Below are 24,795 nucleotides of genomic sequence, written 5' to 3'. Positions count from 1 at the left end.
TTGTTTTGTTTTTTCCAAATGACGGAAATCCGTTACAGCGTTGGAGAACTAATGTAGAGGAAATGCTCCGCTTACAGGGAGACACCTGAGCTGCAGAGTTGAAACAAACATCAAAGCAAAAAAATTTGTGTCGAGGATTTTTAATAATCGAATTGAGTTACTCCAAAAATTATTGCAGCCCTAAAATTTGCATTCAATTTTTAGTTTGTGTATCAAAATACAAGAAGGTTGGTATTTACCTTTCATACTGGGATTTTTTTGTTGAATAGGAAGCCTGAAATTTTCCTTTGATCTTCATTTTCCCTCTTCTCCTCATGTTCATGCCGGTTGTTATTTCGATTTATGTAGCACACACATGACCATAGTGACATCAAACGTACACATTATGAATGAAACTGCCTGTGCTCTGTGGTAGATTGCAAAATGTGGTGAAATGTTACAGGCGTAAGCAGCGATAATAGCGGTGACCAAGCCGGGGCGGAGTCTGCGAGGTGCGCTCCTTTGAGAGGTAGAGGAGCGCAATCTATGTTGGATTTGAATCAGTACGTTTTGCATCCAATAAAAGCAAAGATGTTAACAAATAAATTGGACAGTATTCTGGCAATTTAGTGATATTTCCAGAGCTGTGGTCTTGACTGGTCTTGAAATAAAATCCCGGTCTGCAATATCCGAGTTCATGACAAGACCGAGACCATCAAAATGTGGTCTCGAGACCAAGACCGATCTCGACTACTACAACACTACCAGCTACTCAAGCATAAATGCGGACATGAGGTTGGCCACGTAGTAGGTTCTGTACAGAGACAGCAAAGACCCTGCAAGTCTAATTAGCAGCATCTAACCAAACTAGCTCCAAAACAGAAGCGGCATCAGGTGGTGATAAGTCTGGATGCAGCTGGATTTGAGCTTTGACTCCTTCAAAGAGTTTGTCAAGTTTTCATTACACAATAGTCACTTTTGCGCCTTGAATCTTGCACCCGATTAGGTATGAAAATACTAAAACTAATACTGAAACTAACTAGTTTGTTTTTGTCAAACACCACATGTAGGTGTTATTAATCTACTGCACTGACGCTGAAGGTTATTGGGAGTTTATTGTAGAATTATTTGAGTTTTGGAGTTCATATTTTTCTTTGTTTCTCCCTGTTGATGTTCTTGTGTGTCCTTATTTTATACACATTTCGCACGTAGTGCTCCTGCCTTGTGAACAGTTGGTTGTTGAATATATTTCTTTAAGGAGTATGTTTTGTTGACTTTTTATTACACGTCACTTTTGTGCCTTGAATCTTGCACCTGATTAAGTATGAAAATACTAATACTGAATCTAACTAAAACTAAGCATAAAATAAATAATAAACAAAAAGAAAAACTAATAAAAATGAGAAAAAAACACTGAAAACTAACTAAAACTAACTGAATTAGAGAACAAAAGAAGTTAAAACTAACTAAAACTAAACTATAATGTAAAATCCAAAACTATTATAACCCTGATGTGGTGTGCACCACCTGCAGATAGAAGAAGTAATTTATTTCAATGATATGGAGTTGTTCCTGCCTTCTGTCCTGTCATTGAGAACCTGTATGACAGTGCCGTCTCCTGGTCTGCATGGGGAATATTTAGTTGTGATTTTTCCAGTTGGCAAACAACCAAAAAAAGTAGGGGTGGGACTCGATTAAAAAAATTAATCGAATTAATTACAAGCTTTGTAATTAATTAATCGAAATTAATCGCATTTCAATATTTGACATGAGAAATATTAATTTAAGTTTAGTTGATGAATAAATCAATATACATAAGCTTAAACTTCAAAATTTTGTTTATTTTCCCACCAGTCTACTACACAGACCAATGAAGGGTGGAAGTGCTCCTGTGATAAGCAAACACCTGAAACTAAAGTTAAGCATCATAACTGGATAGTTTTATTCAACATTAATGTCTCACTTGTTATATTTGGAAATTAATCATTTGCTCAGCTGTATTCCTTGATGTTGAAATGTGTTATGCTTGTTTTAACAGCTTATTTTGAATTAAAGATTTAAAATTAAACCACAAAAAGGAGAAAAAGTTCGTTCTCCGTTTAACCAGCTGTTTTTACACAGCTGTGCTTCGCACTCACGGTTGCTAGGCGACATGAGCTACGCAGAGGTGACGGCAGCTGATATGAAGGCTAGCCGCTCACTTCCGGCCTTTGTGGCGTTCGTGGGCTGCGAAAGACGTGGGCCGGGTCCTTCGCAGGATGCGGCCCCTAATTTGGACATTGTGCGTCGATATAATCTGTACGCCGGGAACTCGCGCACTGAGAAACGTTCCACGGTGCAAAGTGCGATTAAAATGCGTTAAAATTTTTAACGCGTTAATTTCCCCGTAATTAATTAATCGAAATTAACGCGTTAAAGTCCCACCCCTAAAAAAAAGTTTTTAAAAAACTGCTTTATATTATAATCTCCTACATCTTCATAAAATTCACAGTGACAGATCAATCTTCTCATGTTTATTTATTGGGAAGTGAAAGGCTTACAATTTAACGCTGTAAAAACAAAAGCATGAAACCGAAAGTAATTTTAAAATACACAAGTTTATCTTATTCCATTACCAAGGAAAGGCTAAAACAAACAACCACTTCTTAGGATTAAAAAAAAGTTGAATACCTGACAAAAGAACATATAAGAAATCATTCATTATATTAATATTCTTCTTATTATTCTTCATAAAAACCTTCTCTTTTGTCTTACCAATGCAGGTATCAGTGCGTTTCTATATACTCCTTCAATAACAAGTTTTAAAATAGTTAAACAGTGCAGCATTTTAAGCTTTGCGCTTTTCTCTCAGCAAGATTTACATTTGCTCATTCTGTCTTTAATTGCTTTAGAGTGGGGTGACTGTAATCTTAGTAAGAAAACTAATGGGGACTAACTAATCATAGTCTACAGGCAGCATTTTCAAAATAATTTTATTTCAGTGTTTTGAGGATGTTGTGTGTCTGTGGACATCTTACACTTTAAATACCAGATGCCCATTGAAGTAGCTGTCACTACTGATGATATTGCCACTCTGGTTTATAACCAGCCAGACCTTGTCACCCTTGCTAAGTTGAACATTAATGCTGCCACTGGCAATCAGGTAACCAGTATGCTTTGTGGTGTATGCGTGCAGAACAAGCGCTCCGTTTTTCAGCAGATCCACAGTGGCAGCATTCTTGTTGATTGTGAGGCTGAAGTCAAACTCATAAACACCCGGCTGATCACATGTAAACTGCCCATTCTTAGTGTTATAGCTGTTCTGTCCATTGTAGATTAAGTCACGGAAAATGATCGGTGAGAGAGCTTTGGGGGAGCTGCTGCCGAGTTTCACTGAGAAAGCAGCTTTCGGTTGGTTGTCGGGAGGTCCAGGAGGGCCAGGAGGTCCACGGGGGCCAGCAGGTCCAGCAGGGCCAGCAGGGCCAGCAGGACCACTGGTGCCAGCAGGGCCAGGTGGTCCTGTTGGTGAAAAAAGACATGAGTATTATGACTTCAAAAGAACTTTTCCACTGCAGTATAAGTTAATAGTAATACTTAATATATGAACTTAAATATGTATGGACAATAGAACAAAAAGTGATGGATTTACCTGGAGGTCCTGGAGGTCCACGTGGGCCTTGTGCTAGAAAAAAAAAGAAAGATAAAAATTTGTATGTTCAAAATGTTTATATTGACATGAGCTAGAATTACAGGAAGCAGTAGTTGGTCGTGGTACTGGGACTTGTGCTAAGGAAATGAAAGGGGAATCATTATTTCTCAAATAATCCAATACCAGCACTGACTTTATGGAGTCTAACATGTCGGAAACAATTTCAGAACTTACCCTCCTGCTTCCATGGACTGAGGTCAAAGGCGGAGATATTACTGCACTGGGTGTAGCCAGCATCTCGAGGCCGGTACAGGAAAGGTTTTTCAGGGAGTTCAGTGATACCAGTGTTATCACAGATTATACGGGCAAGTGATACGTTCCTCAGTGAGCTCTTCTGAGCCTCAGTGAAGACTCCTTCATTCTCCCACCAAAGTCTGAAATGGGACAGTGTTTTTAAAGTTTAAAGACTGAATGTAACAGTGTGGCAAACACAGATCTCTGAACCTCAGTGTTTTATTCTTGTTCATTTCTTTCTTGTACTTACTCAAAGAGCACAAACTCGGTCCACTTTAACTCATTGAGTCTTTAACTTTATTAATTCAGGCGGGTAAACAACAATACAGCTTGGTCTGGATGCTCCGCTACATGCGCTTCCTGCTCCTAAAACTGTCCGAGCGCTCCACCTATACTAACAATAGTTCTCATTGTAGCACTCAGCAGTGTTGGCTGTGTAATCTCCTGTGTGCTTACCTGTCTCCCTGGCGAATCCTTTGGAACTGATTTGAAATCAGGCAGGCAAACAGGGGTCCCACTCTTCCTCCAGGGACAAATGGCTCTGATACGCCTCCCAGCCACACATCAATGTTGTCAGGGGTGCCATAAAGATCCAGCAGCTCCATCGCCAGATCTGTGTTGTTCAGCACTGCAGCCAACTCACTGAGATTTTGTGGCTGTGACAGTCCACAGAACTTGCGCCACTGGTTGTAACCTTAAAAGGATCAATACAGTTTAGCAGAGTTAATCTTCTGTGCATGCTCAGTACAGCCCTTAGATGTGTAAGCAAACTTAATCCTGTTAATCAGTCAGTAAATCAGTCAAAATGTATTTGTATAGCAGCTTGCATACAAGTTAGTGGAGTTCAAAATGTTCAACTAATGACTGACATGAGAAATAAAAAAAGAATAAAAATTTAAAAAATGTCAATGACAAAAATATTATATCAAATAAAATAAAGAATATTTAGATAATAAATTAAATAATTCTAAAACAATAATTAAAAAAAATACAAAAATGAAGTTATGCCAGACAAAAACAGATTGAAAAGTACAAAATATTCAACAATCAACAATCTCCAATCACTGAATGAAATAATATATGCAATGCTAGTTAATAGGTCAAAAGAATTATATATATATATATATACATATATATATATATATATATATATATATATATATATATATATATATATATATATATATATATATATATATATATATATATATATATATGAAATAAAATGAAATAAAATACAAGTACTGTAGATAAACTATAAAGCATACTCAATCAAACAGCAGACTAAAGAGGTAAGTTTACATTTAAAGACTGCAATAATTGTAGATGCTCTCAGATCATTTAACAGACTAGTCCATGTAAAAGCAGCCTCCCCAAAGCTTTTTGTCAAGCAAGCAGATTTGTTCCAGAAGAGGGGCATAAAAGTTATTAAAAAAAAAAGTAATAAAAGTGCTAAAGCAAAACTATGAAGTGTTTTAAAAACATGAAAAAGGATTTTAAAATCAAGCTGACATTGTGTCAGTGTAGGTACTTTAAAACAGGTCCTAATAACAAGCCTTTGAGAAGACTTCTAATTCAGTTGGTTGACATAGCATGGTGAATCAGTAGGTCCTGTTCTAGGACTCTTTTATTGGGAGACACAGAAATGCTGATGATAACTAAGTTCTGATGCCAATGTCTACTTTTAATGAAGAAGTCTTTGTGCTATGATTTGGCCAAAAAGCAAATAGAAAAAAGCATTTCAAATTTAGTGGTTAATTAAACTCCTAAAATGTATTAACTGAATACGTATCGATTTTTAGAAAATGTTACTTGTCGATTGGACAACAATATGGTATCCATGTTATTTTTCTGTAAGGATGTCATTACAAGTTCTAGACCTGAATTATATGTACAAAGATTAAATAAATACCAGGGAGTCCATGGTCTCTTCCTCTCTGCATGTTCAGCGAACCCAGATCCAGAGCCAGCCTAGCACTGAATTTAAACAGCCTGTCCCTCAGCTCATCACTCATTATGTGCTGCTGAGTCCCCAGCTTAGCTGGACTGCCCACCAGTCCTCTTAAGATAGGGTCCATACCACCTGACAAACACATAATTTAATTTCATTTTTAAAAATTCATTCACTCTGTCTATGATGGGACTAAGAAGATGAAGGTGTAGGTGCTACCTTCAAAGATGACCCTCCATGGTGCGTTGAAGGATTTGTGCAGCAGTGGGCTGGGGTACTGAGGGTGATCCTGGTATGTCTCATTAAGACGGAAAATGAAAGGCTGAATCATGATGTGAGCAAAACGGTAAGCAGCTGTGGCAAACACGTTGGCGATGCTGGGATCCACATTGCTATTATAACCGGGGTAGGTGGACAACTGCCTGGAAATGAAGTCTGGGCCTACAATGTGGTGTAAGAAGTCTCTGTATGTGATCACCTGAAAGACAAAAATAAACTCAACAACTCCATAAAAATTTTGAATATGATAATTAAGATACTTCACGCTCCTCTCTAACCTGCATATATCCACCCACGATCTTGCGGGCCTCCTGGTAGAGTCTCTCTCCATTCCACTGTGGATTGAGGAGGACCAGAGCGCGTGCCAGTCGGTTGTGCTCACGCAGCAGGAGTGTGTGCAGAGAGGTCAGTGCAATGTTCTCATTTGAGCGGTCATCACCTTAAAAATCACATAAAAAAAATCAAACTTCTGTCAGCTCTGTGCAATGCTTAGACTCAACTGAAGACTTTAGAAATGTGAATGTCACAAAATTTGAACGTACTCACCAGCGACAAAGCAGGGCACCTCCTGGGCAGTGGTATCATCGGTAATGCGAGCTCGGGTGGCACACGGATTGGTGCTCCCTGTGGCAAAGGGCAGAAGCTCACGGCCGTTGTCATTAAATTGCCTGTTGACTCTCAAAAGACCCTCATCTGTGGAGAAGTCCCGGAGGGAGCGAGCTTTGGCATCATCTGAACCGTAGACCTGACTTGCATCAACGAAGGCCGTGAGAGTGTTGATCTGCTGACGGACAGTGCTCGCGCCGAGGTTCAAGCAATTGTTTCCGGAGCCACACGCTGGTGCTGACCGAGTAAAGGGCAAGCAGTCCTTTGAATTAATGCCAAACCGGGGGTCACTGCTGGGAATCTGTTTGGATGACAAGAGGCACTCAGTACTCACCCTGCATGCATTTGTATGTAAATGTGTCTTTTCCTGAGTAATGCAATGGCACTGACTGGAATGGGGAAGCAGGGGTCTTGGCGCACACAACTCGTTTCACAGTTGATGCCGTCACTGAATGTGGTAATAGATGGAGAGGTAGGGGTGAAGGTCAAATCGTGGTCACTGAGCTGGGCAAAAATTGTCACCAGGAAAGTGTAGAGTGGGTCGTTCTCCACTTCAGAGTTCGCTGTTGCCAAAATGCGGTTGGACACGTCTCTTACCTGTGGATAAGGATGCGGAAAATGAGCACTTTGGTGAGAGGATTTGTGCACATATTTTTTAGAACATTTCGCAACATTACCAGGAAGGATATTATTCTAAAGTGTATTACCAGGGGAAGAACATGACCGTTGATAGGACGATCAGGGGTCCAGTCTTTAGGTGTAGAAAAACCATTCTCATACACAGGAGGGAGCCAGCGGAGAAAAGGTATGTTGGAGGCCCCCCAGCGGGTGTTTCTCCTAAGTGAGAGGAACAAATACACTGTATTCTATGGTTTGAAAAGGACACAGTGTGCAACAAAAGTCATCATCCAAGACCCAAATAATGGACATCATAATTAGTACCAAATAGGGATTTGACTTGCTCACTCAATGAAAGCTCACTGTGCAGGCAGATATTCTTTTATAACTTGAAAAGTTAGAAATAACTGCCTCACCTGTTGTTGCAGACACCGCTTGCACTGTGATATGCCTGCAAATTTTGAGTCGTCTCACAAGCAGGGATGCGCTGACGTGGAGAGCAGCCTGTCAGACCAATGAGGGTCTGCAGATCTTGATCAGAGAGGAAATCTGAATAAGACAGCCAAGGAATATAAATTAGTTTTAAGGCTACATGTCTGGAAAATGTAAAAAAAATAAATAAGAAGAAACATTTCAGATACACACCTGTGGCATTGATGGAGCGTTTGTGACGCCTTTCAAGATTATCAGTGATCATTTGCAAAGAGGTAGCCAGGTAATCAGCAGAGCGCACAACAATGCGGGAGACTCCTCTGGGCTGCTTCATTAGCCGCACGACATCCTCGTAACGTGCGTCCCTCCTCACACGGTCCACGCTCCTGTGATGTGTGGGGAGGTCACATTTATAAAATCTTTCATTAAGACTATTCTACACTTTGATAGATTTTTGCACTGTGCCTTTTTCAGGGGCTGAACAATGTACAGTAGTTTAAGAGATCTGTGCACTCACTGTTGCCTTGAATACCGATAGGCTGCGTCCACTTTGGCCTTTGCTGCCAGCACAGTTTTTTCAATGTAGCTCCGGCTCAAATGTGCTGAAAAAAGAGAAAATGTTTTGTTTAATTTACTCTTTGATTCAATTTTAATGTCAAGGGACAATGGGACACTACACTTAATCCATGAAAATGTTTGACATAATTACTGCATTTTACACAAATTAAAATGAAGACAGCATAAAAAAACATTTATTTCATTTCTTTGTCACCTCATCAATTATGTTGAAAATACATTTTGCAGATGGTAGAAGGATGTGATTATTTAAAATAATTTCAGTGATGAATGGCTCAAAAGATCTTTACAGCTGTCAGAAGACAGATAGTGATAGTAAAACTAGTAAAACTCACCTTCATTCACCTGGCATTGCAAGCACAGGTAGAGGCCTACAGCCAGCAGGCACAGAAACCGATTCATCTCTGCAGAACAAAGACAAATATTTGCCATCACATAGGTACTAACACAAGCATTTTTTTTTGTATTTTTTGTAATTTCTTCAAAACATGTAGTTGAAGTATGAATCAAAAACAAACAACTTTAAATAATTGATTGAGTAATGCAAAATAACAAGAGTGTACCTGTGAGAGTAAGGTATTCTTATTCTTTTTTTCTTTTGTGTCCTAGTATCCTGGAGCATCCACCTCGATCTTCCAGCTGCTGTTGGAAGTCTGAGCTGCTCAGAGTCAAGACTCGTTTTTAAATAGCCCAAGGACAAAGGAGGAATTCTGCTCAGATGAAACATGAATTTTCTCCTTCCTGGTTCCTCCTCTGCAGCAGCTTCACTGGAAATGTCTTTTTCCATTATAATTAGTCACGGCAAGAAAGAGAAAGAACAACATTTTCAACATAATGCAACTTATAGAATGTAATTTTGATTAAATCAGGGAAAAGAAAATCTCACAAATAGTGTTAGAATTTCAATCTATTATTTTTTAATTCATACATTTGTCTGTTTATTTATGCATTTTTGAGCGAATTCTGCACTTAAATTGAGGATATAATGTATCAAATTTAGACTGGACACAGTTTCTTACTTCAGTCTTTACACTTAGATTGGGTGTTCTTACAGAAATGTTTGCATATCCCTTCAAAAACTGCAACATTTCTGCTCTGTAATATATAATTTACATATTTTCTTTTTGGTAACATAAACTACTTTTAAACCATTTTTTTTTCTTTTTATTTATTTAATTTTTTTTATTTTATTTCAGTCTGTGGTTGTTATTATCTACACAATGCTCAACAAACAAAGGAGCACAACAATGTCACATATGTAGGTGTTGCCAGCATTATGGCTTTAAATCTTTTTTCTCCTATTTTGCATTAGTTGTGCAGAAGCTAGAAATTAAACCAAGAACAAGATCAAAGAAAGTTAATAAATGAACAGATTTAATTAAATTTCGTTCTTACTGAAATCCATACATGCCAAAACTTTAGTGTTTGTTAAAGCTTTCATGTTAACTCTTAAATCAAACTAAAGTATTTTCCACATAGCATTTTAATTCAAAACCTGAAATGACTAGTATTCTGACATTATACATTTATTTCACACGTATAAATAACACTAACAGGAAAGGAATTTTTATATTATTATATTTTATTGTATTTCAGTCTGTGGTTGTTATCTACACAATGCTCAACAAAGGAGCACAACAATGTCACATATGTGGGTGTTGCCAGCTTCGCAGAGAAGAAATATTGTCCAGATTTTATGACAAGCCGCGCAAAAGACTGAAATTTCCTTCTCGCGATCACTTAGCAGAAAAAAAAAATCCTGTTTAAGCTCATTGTGGCTCTTGCTGTTAAGCTCTACAATAAGCTGAATATTTTCTATACTGGGGAAAAAAAAGTGACTGTATGTAGGTTCGCTTTGCGGATTTAAAACGGTGTTGCATACTCTCATTCCCATTTACATTCGTGTTGTTCATCCTAGTTGCCACTGTCCGACATAAGACAAAATTGTGTCTTGGTAAATCCACATTTCAAGCTGTATAGTTTACAAACAAGTAGCCTAACCTGTAGTTGTGACAAAAACTGTTTCTTCTTTGTGTGGAAAATAGAATATTTTTTTAAAATGTGCCAATACGATGACCTACTGCGCATGCCCTATGGAATTATATTAACGTTACTTAGCTAACCTTAAACTCGGCTGTGCTGACTTTACGGTCATCTTCTTGGTAAGCTGCAGTGTTTTTGTGCATGCTAAACTTTCATTATAAATATACACATTTATACCTTGTGAACCTGATGTGCTGAATGCCACAGTTTAATGTGGTTCTACCTGGTAGGCTGCTGTCATCCTCTATTCTAATAATAATAATACTGTAGTGGTAGAGCTGATCAATCTGGTTAGCAAACATTTTTCTTTATTTAATTTCAGTAAAATTTGCTTAACTCCAAAGGCACACTGAAAAATGCCACCTATGGCCATACAGGCCTACTGTAAGGATTATATAGTTTAGATTTTCACTGCAGAAAAATCATGACATTGTATTTAATGGTTTTATAAATCTTCTCCCAGCCTCCTCAGGACCTTATCACAATCTACAGAGTTGATCCTCTTCAAAAGCAATTCCAGACTCTTCTAATTCCACCAGTTCATCATGATCCAGGAGTGTCAGCTTTAGATTCATGTGCCAACATTCAGGTGTGTTACATTCAGTCTGTGTTTATATTGGATGCAAGTGAGTGGAACCAGATTAGAGCAGCCTCCACCTGCAGTGAGGACGTGGAGCAGGTGAATAGTTTTCCTATTCTGGACTGACTGGTGTGATCCAGGAAGCTCGTAGAATGTGCTTACTGTAAACAAGGTGAGGCACGACTTTTCATCACAACTTTCAAGTAGACAATGAGGTGACAGTTTGACCCATCCCTACTTCCTGCCAAGGAACTGAAAGTGAAATATCATTAGAATTTAATAGGCTAATAAGATCTCTAAGGCTTATAAAAATAACATATCTATCTGTTTTCCAAAATCTTCACTGGCTACAGTAAAGCATGTACATGGGTGATGAAAACTTTATCACAATTTCTTTAAATAAAGTTTGGAGCTATATATTTTTTATGCATACACAACTTTCATAGATAATTTTTAACTAGAAGATCACGCTTGCCATCGGGTGTTCTCCTAAAAAGCGACTGCTGATAAGTGTTGTTTGAATGTTCTCTGCACAGATCACTCTTGGATCCTCAGACAGTACAGCTAACCTTAAGGTGAAGCAGCAAATTTGCACATGAGGATGCACAGGTACTCATGGTAAAATGTAGACACACACCACTGCAGTAAAGAAATAAAAGCCTAACAATTACCTATATTAAGAAGCAGGATTTTGGCTTATGCTGGTAACTTAGGGGTTACCCCTAGGTAGCTTTCTTCTTACTGGGGTAAATCACTCTAGTATTTTGTGCTGTGGTAAGATTAGAGATCAACATGTCTGACCAATCAGGTCTCCAGAAAATAACACCACCATTCCTGAAATATCTTTCAGACCTCTGTGGGGATAATTGGAGGGTCTAAAGTTGTTCAGTAGCGTGATGTCTTTGTGCTTCCTTGATGAGCATCAGTAAGAATTAGATTCTTTATTCATTGATTAATATTTTTTCTTTTGGCAGTAAACAATTTTACAACAGTTTTATTGTTCTGTAAGTGTTCATATATGATCCTAAAACAGGACACCCACACTGTACTTGCAGACCTCATCAAATTTGTAGGTAGATTAAGCCTAAGTTTGGGTTCTGATTTTATATTTAATCCTTACTCTGAAACCCTTAAACAACTCAGAGTCTACAAGACAAAAACTGTTGGGAGCAGGTTATGTTATGAGGGTCGGTTTAAAATCAGCTGGAAGTGACAGGATTTCACTGAATCTTTTATTTAATCACAGTGTAGATTTTTTGCTGGGAGAATCCATTTTATATGTGCAGCTTAAACTGTATCTTACAAAAAACAATAAATGAAGCACAACTGCATGTGGCATTGTCACGATAAAGGGCCTGTATTAATTTAGTAAATGTATAAAATGTTATACTTTAGTCTCCTTCTTGATATCTTTTACACTGCTGGAAATGCAGAGCACACATCAAGAATACCTGTCCAACCAGTCACATTCATTTCGGTTTGATATGCCGAGATCCTAAAGCGATTTCCACGTCTCCTTTATTAAACTATCGGACTTTTATCTTAAATATGAAGAAAGGTGCTTTATTAATCAATTTTACCTACTTATATGTTGGTGAAGCTGTCTGCGATAACATGTTTGACTGTGGGTAGAGCAGTACATTTTCATGCAGTCGTTTTTGGTGGCATTTATTCTCAGTTATATCTTTTGTGACTGGTTGCACTCAGAGATGGAGCATTTCACTTTGTCCATCTATTAACTTGTCAATTAGACAATTAGGTGTATGTTATGGTGTTGAATTGTTATCTATATTTTTGTGTACCATTGTTGCAGAACTGCACTTGTTGAGAAGCCTAATAATGTTTGAAGAAGCTCGTTGTTGAAATAACATTTTGATTTCTTCTCTGTAGAGACACTTACAGTACATGTAAACTGGAAAGTGAGACAATTACTGAATATATTTTGCAGAGATTAACGCTTAATTGTCTTAATGTTTTACTCACACATATACACACACAGAGAACAAAGCCAGATAGCTTTTGTTCTGAGGGTTTTGAGAAACATTGCCTCTGGATGTGTCTGTGTGTTAATTTTTCATTTGGTCACTGCTGCTCAACCTGTGTGGCTGCCACACCTGGATTTCAACAAAATAATCTTATAAACAGTTGTAGAGTCAGGTTTATTTTAATTAGTTTTTCCTTTTCCTGTACAAAAGCAGACAGCGATCAGATGACAGTCTGAACAAAGCAGCTACCTGCAAGTTGCTGGTCAGGTTCTTTAACCTCTGGTCTTCCTTCCACATAACTGAAAGTGATCCAACCTGCCTACACATACACTCACACAGATATCACCACCCTGTAGGAAGAACTCCAAGCCCTTTTGTTTTATGTATGTTTTGACTCAGAAATGAGTGACTGCATGCCGACTCACTTTACAGTAGATGTGACAATCTGGACTGACTTTTTCCCCAACTGGCTTTAGATTAAAAAGAAGAAAACATTACATATACAGCTGTTACATTATGGCTTTTAAACATTTTTATATTTAATATTTTACATTAGTTTTGTAGGAGCTAGAAATTGATCCCAGAACAAGATCAAAGACAGTTAAACAAACAGATTTAATTAGATTTCGCTCTTACTGAAACCCTCGCATACATGCCAAATCTTTACTTTTACGTTAACTCTTAAAACAAACAAAAGTATTTTCCACATAGCATTTTAATTCAAAACCTGAAATGACCAGTAATGTGAATTATACATTTATTTCACATGTATAAATAACACTATCAGGAAAGGAATTGAGGAAATTTTGCAAATCTACACTACTTTGCTTGGATTTTTGGCCTTCACGGTGCAGATAAACAATATGTGCAGAGTCACTGGTGAAGGTAGCTATTTTTCTTCCAATTTTCCATCAAATCTGCAGTCTATTTAACCTCAGAAGACAAAAATATCCATCATCAAAGCTGAGAGGCCAAAATTAACAACCTCAGTCTGTGTGGATAAGAGACACTTGGAAGAGTTTTAATATACAGCTAGGTGAAGTTGAATCCATTCACCAACAAATTATGTTGCAGTTTACATCCAGATTCTATTTGATATTAGTAGTAATATTTTTCAAACTTATTTGTGAAATGATGGGAAATAAACAGAGAATTGGAATGGAAATATTCAGCAATAATCATTTTACTCCAGGGGGAAAAATAAGCAGTTACTAGGAGAAATAACCATATTCATTAAGCTGCAGATCCTACTAAGAGATCATTAATTACCACATTTTAAGGTACAGACCTGTGGTATTGATAGAGTGCTTCTGTTGTCTTTACAGAGAAGCCTGGATCAGTTTCACAGTACAATCCCTATAGTTAGCAGCATGCACTTCAAAACAAGGTGGTCAACATAGCATAATACCTGCAGGTTGAACACAATCAACCACTGTGAAAAAAAGACCTTTGAGGTTAATAGCTCACTTCGTGGGATGCCTGGGCTTCTCTGCTTAGGCTCCTGCCCCCATGACCCAGCCCCAGATAAGCGGAAGAGAATGGATGGATGGATGGAAGGAACCCTAATTACCATAATATGCTTGTTTTTGGCTACATATAGTAGCCAAAAACATATGGGTTTGAGAAAGTAATTCATGCCATAATTTCATCTAGACCTGATTATTGTAACAATTTTTATTTGAGAATTAGCCTTTCTTTCTTGTGTGCAGTTTATCCCAACTGGACTCCTAACAGCACATGCAAGCAAGACCATCTTGCATGTGCTTCTTTTGTCTTCTTTGTGCTGCCTCCCAGTCTATTTTAGAATTTATTTAAGATTTTATTGTATGTTTTTAAGGCATTGAGTGTGTTCTTAGCTTGTCTTTTAACTGTGCATACTCCCAATGGATCAGTGAGGGTTAGAAGGCCAGAAACAGATTAAAACATGGAGGAGATCAGGTCTTTGCTATAGCTGCCAGTAAAATTGAGATCTGTCTGCTCCCTCACATTAAAACCTTACCAAACTTCCATATTTTTAAAACCAATTAAAAAATTCATTTTCAAATGAAGTTAGGCTTGTATTGAGTTCTTTGTTTGTTTGGTTGGTTGGTTGGTTTTTGTTTTGTTTTATTGTTTCATGTCTTTTCTTTTAGGTTTTTTGTTTGTTTTCTACAGATGGTTTTGTAAATGTTTGTCAGTCTGATTAATTTCGATTTTAATGCTCAACTGTGATATGGCGGTGCAGTGGTCAGCACCATTACCTCACAGCAAGCAGGACCTGGGTTCAAATCCATGTCTATGCGGAGTTTGTGTGTTCTTTTGGGCTCTCGGGCTTCCGCATTTTTAAGCTACCTATTAAATTTTAATCTTAACAAAATATCTAATTTTAGCTACTGAAATTTAGTTGCTTTCCTTTGCTTTGCTAAGTGTTTCCTCAAAGCTAAAAATTGCAATGATTTACTGCAACAGGACAAACCAGTACCTCTTTAGGCATGTGAGCTCTCTGGTTTTGTTTCAGGGATAAACATGAGAAACAGAAGAACACACATGTGTAAGACTAATAGTTTAATGTATGAAGGCTTGTTCTTGTGTAGGCTCAAGAGTGATAGTAAGCTATGTCAGTGTCGTGTCTTAAAAATAAGTAATGTAGTAATTGAAGTACGACTGGAAAATAGAAATTATTTTTTTTATAAAGGTGTGTTTCTCACTGGGGATAATTACAGGGTGTCATCAAACACCTATGTCATTAGTCATAACTGGGTTTTTCCTGTTTCTTTACGGGAAGAACACTACTAACTAAAAATAACCTTACAATAATAAAATATAGTACCTTTAAATTTTAAAAATGAGAAACTCATCTACAGATCAAAAACCAAAGTGTGATTTATGAAAGCAGATATCTGTCAGAAAAGATCCCCATCCTTCTCTCCTGAAATGGAAACTATGTCTGACTGGGAAAAAGCTATGTAAGAGGGAAAAAGTTTAACTTTTATTCCTGCTTGATAAACCTTCTGCTGACTGATGTACAATGTTATTGTTTCTTTTTCTTTATAGAGTGAAAGGTTTCTTTATGTTATTTCAGCAGTGGAGAATAGTATGTGTCATGGTCCTGGGCCATGGGCCCAGCATTTTGTGTTTTAGTTCCCTTTTGGTTCTATTATCATAGTTTGCTGTTCTGTTAGTTATTGTTTACATGCTGATTTCTGGTTCTCCGGTGCCTTGTGTGCCATGTCTGTGTGGTTATTCTGTTTGTGTTATTTCCTGTTTTATTTTGGTAGTATCTTGTTTCTTGTACAGTGTGTTCAGTTTTGGTTCCCCCAGTCTCATTAGTATGACTCTGTCAAGTGGCCACACCGAGTGCAGCACAAGCCCCACCCCCACCCCCAAAGACCCTACATGTGTGATGTGTTGTTTCATTGCGTGGGAGGAGGGGATAGGTCAGGATACATATGACCGGGAGGTAGAAGACTACCCCCGGAGGGAGAGAGCCAGTTAACTACTGGCTCATTAAACACCCCAGTTCCCTACATCCAACCGCAGGGCAGGATAGGCAGGCTCGGGGTCTGAAGTGGCTACACCCCGAGGGCGCCACCATGCTCAAGGCCAGCACCTACCACCTACACTGCAGACAAACACAACACACACACACACAAACACACACACACACAAAGACTAAATCAAACATCACATCCACTACCACACACAAAAGACAACACCAAACGTCACATCTACATCCACACACAAAAGACAACAGCAAACATCACACCCACACACATAAACACAGTGGTCCTGACTCCTGGGCCAACCGGCCCCCTGTGGGAACCGCTGCCCCTACAACTGAGTGCCCTACCCCCACAGGATATGCAAGCACCCCAGAATCCCAAAATGCAGGCCAGACATCTTGACACAGGCCAACCCACCCCTCACAGCTGTGAGCCCGAGGGAGCGTGGACCCTCCAGCGCAGGGAGGGGCCCAACCGGGAAATGGGTGCCAGGGCACCAGGGCCCCAGACCACGCACCCTGACCCCAGCAGAGGAGGCTGGCCACCCCAGCCCCACACCCCAAGACCATAAGAGCATCCATCCAAGCCCCCACCACCAACAACCAGGGCCCGCACACAGAAACCACAAAACGGCAGCCATCATCTCCAGTCCAGGAGCTATCAGATACCCAAATCCCCCGGCCCACCCCCAGTCACCTGCCGGTATACCATGAGACGAGACTACAGCCAATCACCCCCACTAAGTGATGGAGTTGATCAGCGGGGACCAGAGAGATTCAAATTTGTCCAATTGGTTTTTAGAGATGGCAGACATTCTTTCCAAACTAATATGGTCTAAAAGTAAATTCCTATAGTGCATGATACACAAATCATTTTTGGATTTCCAATTCATGAGGATAGTTTTCTTAGCTATGCATAAGACAGTAAGAACTGTGTGACATTTATTTGCTTCCATATCTAATTCACTTACATCACCTTGAATGCACAGTTTTGGTGAAGCTGGGATACCGCAGTTGAACCATGTGGATAAGTCTTCAAATATCCTCTGTTCCTTCAGGAACTCAGGGTGAATCTCGTCCACCCCAGGGGCCCTGCCACCAAGGTGTTGTTTAACTGCCTCAGTGACCTCACCCCCGGTGATGAGCAAGTCATCTCCCTCGTCCCCAGACTCTACTTCCACTACAGAAGGCATGTCAGTGGGATTCAGGACGTCCTCAAAGTATTCCTTCCATCGTCCGACTATAGCCTCCGTTGAAGTCAGCAGCACCCCACCTGCACTATAGCCTCACCGAACTCCTCCCACACCCGAGTTTTTGCTTCGGCCACTGCCCAAGCTGTATTCCGCTTGGCCTGCTGATACCTGTCAGCTGCCTCCGGAGTCCCACAAGCTAACCAAGCCCGATAGGTCTCCTTCTTCAGTTTGATGGCTCCCTTCACCTCCGGTGACCACCATCTGGTTCGGGGGTTACCACCACGACAGGCACCAACCACCTCGCAGCCACAGCTCTGAGCAGCAGCCTCAACAATGGAGGAGCAGAACATGGTCCATTCGGACTCAATGTCCTCAGCCTCCCTCGGAATGCTGTCGGAAGTTCTGCCGGAGGTGGGAATTGAAGATCTCCCGGGCTGGGGTTTCTGCCAGGCATTCCCAGCGCACCCTCACAATATGTTTAGCTGCACCAGGTCTGTCCAGCATCTTCCCCCACCACCTGATCCAACTCACCACCAGGTGGTGATCAGTTGACAGCTCAGCTCCTCTCTTCACCCGAGTGTCCAGAACATACGGCCACAGATCTGATGATACGATTACAAAATCGATCATCGACCTAGGGTGTCCTGGTGCCATGTGCACTTATGGACATCCTTATGTTCGAACATGTTCGTTATGGACAAACTGTGGTTTGCACAGAAGTCCAATAACAAAACACCATTCGGGTTCAGATCGGGCAGGCCGTTCGTCCCAATCACGCCCCTCCAGGTCTCACTGTCATTGCCCACGTGAGCACTGAAATCTCCCAGCAAGACTATGGATGGAGCACTCTCCAGCACCCTGCCCAGCAACTCTAAAAAGGGTGGGTACTCTGAACTGTCATTCGGCACATAAGCGCAAACAACAGTCAGGACCCGTTCCCTGGGCCAAAGAGGGAAGCCTGGGCTTCTGTGCTTAGGCTCCTGCCCCCGCGACCCGGCCCCAGATAAGTGGAAGAGAATGGATGGATGGATGGATGGATGGATGGATGGATGGATGGATATTAACATCCATTCTTTCATTATTTTCCTCTTTATTCCGCTAGTCGTGGTTTATCTTGGACAGCAGTTTCCCAAAACTTTTCATAGTCCTCATACTCGCTGATGATGGAACAGGTTAGTTGTCGAGCTATCCGTTTTCTTACAAAGTCTGCAAACTGCAAACCACCTCCTCGCCTAGGAATTAAGGCAGTAGACTGCAAGATTGGCGATGTCTGAATTTCCTCCCCTGGCGCAGTGTGTTCACTCATTTCAAGCTTTAGGTGTGTTGTTCAGGCAGCTACACTAGCACACAGTATGGGCACTCTCAATGCGCACACACAGTATAAAGTAGTGAACGCGTGGAGCCGAGGCGTTTGATTGTTGTTGTTTTTTTTCCTAATTAGCATACTCAATAATGTCAGCTCGCACATGGTTAACACAGCAATTCGAAATTATCGTAGACGATTTATCGCACACCCCTAGACGCTAGGTTAAATCACAAGAGTGAAAGAATTTTTGTTTTAACTAAGAGTCTGTGTATGTGCACATGATCATAGGAAATTGTGGGTATAGAGACTATAACAGAGGTTCTGTAGCAGAAACTAACAATGGCAGGACTGAGATAAAGGAGCAGAAGAGAATAGATGATTTAATTACAAATATTAGACGTATGATATTCAAGACACTTCAAATAAATTTAAAATCACAAATCTTCCAGGAAGCACACATTCACACACACACCTAAGCCCTTAGTTATGACAGACATGTGTTGATCTGGGCACACAACCAAGGAAGTTGAGTATCTGCCCTCCTTTCCACCAGGTTTCCACAACCTATACATGTTGCATTTTTTTGTTGATTTTGCAACTCCAAGAAGTAAAATCCCTACAGAGAGTAAAGATTAAAATGAACCCTAGAAATAAATTCAGCTTCATTTCACTATCCTTCTCTTCCTGCCCTCGGTGGAGACGGATGTTTTCTTTTCCGCTCTCTCTCTCTGTCTCTCTTGTTATCTACCCTGCTGTTGCTTTTTGCTGCTTAGAGCGTCTCTTTACACATCCCCAAACTGGAATTAAATTATGGATCTGGTCAGCCGGTCTCTCAACACTATTGATGATCAAATTCTCATCACGAGGAGATTGGGAGGAGGAGAACCCTCTCTCCTCTGATCCAACTGACACACCTGGCTGGCTACATTATGGATTCCCGTGGAGGATGGAAGATAACGTGCCTGGTTGTACTGTCAATTGTGGATATGGCATATATTGATACCATGACCTCTCCTCATTGGACTTGGGGATACCTGGTTTATCCTGGGTAGCTGTTCAGGCATTAGTAAGGCTGCCTGTGAGGGATGCAGAAGCTGTACGAACTTGATCAGACTCAGAAGGGTCCATGTATTTCACGGCCAACGGATTTTCATTTAGGAATCAGAAAACGAAAAACGGGAAACGGCTCATTTCCCGATTTTAGTTACAAAATTATAAAACAAAACACAGAAAACGATCCATTTCCCGATTTTCGTTTTCTAATTAAAAATTTAAAAATGGATTTTAAAAATCTGGCGTGGAAATCTGATTTCTCATTTTGTACTGAGTTTTTTTGTATCTTGACCCGGAAATAATCGAACTTTCGTGGCACACACAGACATTGGCGGTACGTTTGATTTGATTCGGAGCCATGAGTCACACATACATCTAAGAAGACATGTCTTTGCATGTATATACAGATTTTATTGCAGAAAGCAGAATAAATGGCAAGTGTTGTAGCGATATCGCATCAATGTTATGCACCCACTTCAGAACACGACGGTTTTTCTGAGAGGAATGTGCGGAGATGGTGTACTGAGCAGGGACTGCTCACACAATTCTGTTCAGACAGCCAGCTTGACGTGGAAGTCGCTGAAGGTATTGCTGAGGTAAGCTTTTCATTGTTATAATTTGTTTTTATGATGAATGCTTTTTGTGAAATATGCAATGCTACATTAATATAGCTAAAAAGCTGACTACAAGCTAATGGGAAGCCAGACATCAGTCATATGCTACAATTTACAGATTTAATTGAGTGGCTAATACACTGTTAGCCCTGCATGTCCAGGCTGTAACCCACCTCTCACCCCTCTGGCAGCTGGGATAGGCTCCAGCTGCCAGAGGGGTGAGGGTGAGAGTCTCCCACGTTGAACTGGATATGTGGATAAAAATGCATGGAAGGACTATACACATAATTTATCCAAATAATATATTTCGCTAGTCACATTATTATCATGATAAGTATTACCAGTCTTGCTTCTCCACACATTCCACTGGAAATGTAAAGTTATTTTTACCAGTATACTTCCCTATTTAGTGCCTCTATGGATAAACTGTCATCTTCTGTGCTGAAACTTTTTCTAAGTCACTATGTTGGGCTTTGCAAACATAACCAGCTTCTCATTTTTTTCCCCCAACGATGTAGTGACCTATGGAGTCTGCCCCCCCCCCCCCCCCCCCCCCCCCCCCCCACTTCTAGACTGGATCATCTGGTCGAAAAATGATGACTGGATATCTTTCTGCAAAAGGCATTAAAGCTTCTGAAGGGAGAGTTGGCCAAGTGTTGAGAAGCATTTATCAGCCTTATCATGCAGCAAGACAGCAAGTAATGTTAAATACCAGTTTTTCAGTAGAGCACTGGTGTTGAGAATCTAATCTTGCAAATATATTGAGTGTTTATAGTTTGTTTTATTTTAGGATGCCCAAAATCTGATCCCCATACCCTACAATGCAGAATACATGGGTCATAAGCTTCACTTAGATCAAAATGAAAAACTTATGTTTGGAGTGACCCGTGTCATGGCTATTGATGGTTTCAGAAAGAAGATTGTCAGTCATTCCACCAACATCATCATTTACGAGGATGTGTACAGGTAAAATGACCTGTCTAGTGCTACTAGTATTCATTTATTCCTCAGTCTAATACTAATACTTTTTTTATTGTTACTTTAGGAGTGGCTGGGATGCTTGTTATGTTTAAAGGGTTTATGTTTATGTGTTTTATCTTCAGACCTACTCTGCTTTCCTGTGGACTGTGGGATTAGGTCAGAGTTGACTGTGGTAAGGAGTTTTACCTGGCACTGTTCATCCAGGAAAGGCTGTCAGAATACAGATTCAATTGTCATAGGAAGCCCTACATTTAGACACCTTCTACAAGGGTAACAATGTGGTGTTAAAATATTTTCTTTTTTTCATTAAGGTTTTTGTAAACTAGTGCGTTTCAGATGAGAACAAGCTGAGTCATGCTGTTTTAAAATATGCACAGAACCATGTGATTGAGAGAATGTGGTCAGAGGTAAATGCCCGAGTCAACTATCCTCTGAAGACAGCTTTGGTACATGTAGCTGTCGCAGAGAGAAGGTGTTTATTTGTTCATACTTAATGTCATTTTCTTTGTAAATACTGAAAATTTAATTTACCTTGTGTTGTATTACTGACATCTATTGGTGGAGTTGTGTATTGCATCGAGAGGCGCTCATGCAGTGAGCGCATGACTAATTGATTGATGCACACTATCGGAGGCTACCGACAACACCCAGAAAATGTTAGTGTGGATTTAAGCTTGAAAAGGAAAAGAATAGACGAGATGGACAATAACTCTCCTAAATATTTGGGCAGAAGGCGCACACGGTATGTTTATGTATTTACTTTGGATGTAAGTTTTATTTTGGTTGTAAATGTAAGTTAATTAACATATGTTTATATTGTGCATTCAATATAGTTTTTCACGGTGTTGCTGGCAAAGAAGAGAATAAAAGCTGGTTAACATCAGTTGGATCATGGCTTTATTCTGCACCAAACAAAAAACTTTGGGAGCCGTTATAGTGAAAAACGTCGCCTGTTATCGAGTGAGCAGTTGGAGTCCTGCACGCCACGCTTTGAGGAAGGCAGCTCATGGTTCTAAAGCTTACCTGTTTCCACATCATCTGGACATCCGAACTGAAGTGGTCCACGCCGGGTAACTAAAGGGGACCAAGGCAACATTTGGAACAGTGCAGTTTGCATTGAATCACAGCACCCATCAGGTCAGACTGTTTTGAGTTTGGGAAAAAGGGGCAACGCTAATATTGTGCTTTACAGCTGTTGGAAATTCATTGAAGGTTGTTACTGTGTGTGTTAATATTTGACATTTGAAATAGCATACTCTGGTTAGGTTTTCTTTAATTGTTCTGAAGTTGTTGGTTTAAATCACTGTTGCAATGGAGCAGAGTGCATCAGAAACTCATGTCTTGGAGGAAATACTAGTAGCTCTAAAAGATGAAAAGGCACAGTTAGAAAGGAAATTAGAAACTGAACTGGAGGAAGCAGAAAGACAAGAAGTAGAGATTCGCATAGGTGAAATTCAAGCAGACCTTGAAATACATAACATAGGGCTGCCTCAACCACCATCTCAAGCTGAGACAGAGGTGAGATGCTCAGAGCGTCAAAAACAACCAACAGAAAAGATGCGTGAGTTTAACCAGATGGTGATAACAAGCAAAGAAAGAAAGTTTATGTCAACGTATATAAACTTTAAGGCGGAGATTCAACTCACCAGGTCGAAACTCAAAGAAGAATGCTCAAAGTCAGAGTTAACTGAAATGATCAAGTCAGTGGGAAAATGTGAGTCAGACTTGCAGCAGGATTATGAGACTTTACGTGCACTGACTACACCATCTCAAGATATGAGAAGAAAGATGGACAGCTGCACTTCAGTTACTACTGAGATGATTCTACTTTTGAAAAGACGTTATGCAGATGTTGACAAGGAGTTTGATGCAGCAGCCTTGAAAGAGTCACTCCTTCACTTGCTTCAAAGAGAAGATGCAAAATCAATCTATGGCTCAACTGTATCTAGAGCTGAAAGAAGTAGCCAACACTGTCATAGTCAGCAAGGAAGTCATGTATCTGCGAGAAAGGCAGAGGCAGCTGCACGATTGGCATCTAAACGAGCTGAAATAAGCAGGGAAATGGAAATATCAGCCCAGAGAAAGGAGATACTAGCTCAACAAGAGAGATTAAAAATGTTGGAAAATCAAATTGATCTTGAGGTCATGGAGGCAGAATACAATGCGTATGCTGAAGAGGAATCCAAATTAAACGCTGAAATAGGAAATAGTGAAGTAAAGAGTACTTTGTCTGTCAGTCAGCTTCCCAAACAGCAAAGCAGTCTTCCATGCACCCAAGTAGCCCAGAGCATAGCACCTCCTCACTCTGAAGGTAAACCCACCCAGCTCTTACAAGGTGTTCTAGTCCCTCAGTGCGATGTTAAACCAATGCCAAAGGAATCTGAGTTCTCTCTTGTTCAAGCATTAAAGGAGTCCTTTGCCATGACTAGACTTCCAGTACCTGAGCCGTTTGTATTCACAGGAGATCCACTGAAATTCGTGGAGTGGAGCACTTGCTTTAAGGCTCTAATTGAAACCAGTTGCTCAGATTCAGCTCATAAGCTGTTCTATCTGAAAAAATACATAAGTGGAGAAGCACTTAGTGTGTTAGAAGGAACATTCTACAGAAGTGATGAAGAAGCCTACAAACAGGCTTGGGAAGCACTGAATAAGTGCTATGGCCACCCATTTGTGGTTCAGAGAGCCTTTCGGGGAAAACTAAGCAGTTGGCCAAGGATTGGGCCAAAGGAGTCACTTAAGTTAAGAGAGTTCAGTGATTTCCTCATTTCCTGTAAAAATGCTATGGCACATGTGCAAGGTCTCAAGGTTTTGGATGATTGTGAGGAAAATCAGAAGATACTACTGAAACTTCCTGACTGGGCAACAACACGCTGGAACCGTCATGTCACTAAAATGCTGGATGAAGGAAAGGAATATCCAGGTTTTGCAGAGTTTGCAGACTTTGTGGCGGACGAGGCACGCATAGCATGCAATCCTGTTTCTTCTCTGTTTGCCTTAAAGAACACATTTGAAAGGCCCGAAAAGGAACAAAGACGTACGAAAGCTAATGTCCTGGCAACATCAGCGAATGTATCTAAAAATCCAAAGGCCACAACTACGAGGCAGAGCAACAGGAATTCCAAACCCAATCTTTCTTCAACTCAGAGCAAAAGGCAAATTGAATGCACCTGCTGTAAGCAGCAACATTTCATCTATA

At 40.0% G+C, this 24,795-nt stretch overlaps 1 protein-coding gene across 1 annotated transcript; it reads right to left on the bottom strand.

Moving 5' to 3' along the window:
• Positions 1-2,505: 2,505 nt before the first annotated feature.
• Positions 2,506-9,011, bottom strand: LOC115785838 (eosinophil peroxidase-like). The gene is made up of 15 exons (XM_030737740.1): positions 8,927-9,011; positions 8,699-8,767; positions 8,305-8,389; positions 8,001-8,173; positions 7,772-7,904; positions 7,445-7,574; positions 7,128-7,334; positions 6,678-7,038; positions 6,410-6,570; positions 6,072-6,330; positions 5,814-5,984; positions 4,358-4,595; positions 3,842-4,041; positions 3,608-3,640; positions 2,506-3,477 (listed from the first exon to the last, which is right to left on the bottom strand). The coding sequence occupies exons 2-15, from the start codon at positions 8,763-8,765 to the stop codon at positions 2,993-2,995; spliced, it is 2,703 nt and encodes a 900-aa protein (XP_030593600.1). The 5' UTR covers positions 8,766-8,767; positions 8,927-9,011; the 3' UTR covers positions 2,506-2,992.
• Between the last annotated feature and the right edge of the window lie 15,784 nt (positions 9,012-24,795).

This window comes from Archocentrus centrarchus, chromosome 9, assembly GCF_007364275.1.
Source record: "Archocentrus centrarchus isolate MPI-CPG fArcCen1 chromosome 9, fArcCen1, whole genome shotgun sequence".
NCBI lineage: Eukaryota > Metazoa > Chordata > Actinopteri > Cichliformes > Cichlidae > Archocentrus > Archocentrus centrarchus.
Note: the sequence above shows the minus strand (reverse complement) of the source record. Positions and strands in the feature narration are given on the sequence as shown.

What these genes read in the sequence shown, in the direction of transcription:
- LOC115785838 (XM_030737740.1), bottom strand. Translation starts at nt 8,765, where the DNA reads ATGAATCGGTTTCTGTGCCTGCTGGCTGTAGGCCTCTACCTGTGCTTG. An exon ending in GCAATGCCAGGTGAATGAAG is followed by an intron (nt 8,390 to 8,698) that starts GTGAGTTTTACT and finishes CTCTTTTTTCAG; the next exon opens with CACATTTGAGCCGGAGCTAC. An exon ending in ACCCCTGCTTCCCCATTCCA is followed by an intron (nt 7,039 to 7,127) that starts GTCAGTGCCATT and finishes TCATCCAAACAG; the next exon opens with ATTCCCAGCAGTGACCCCCG.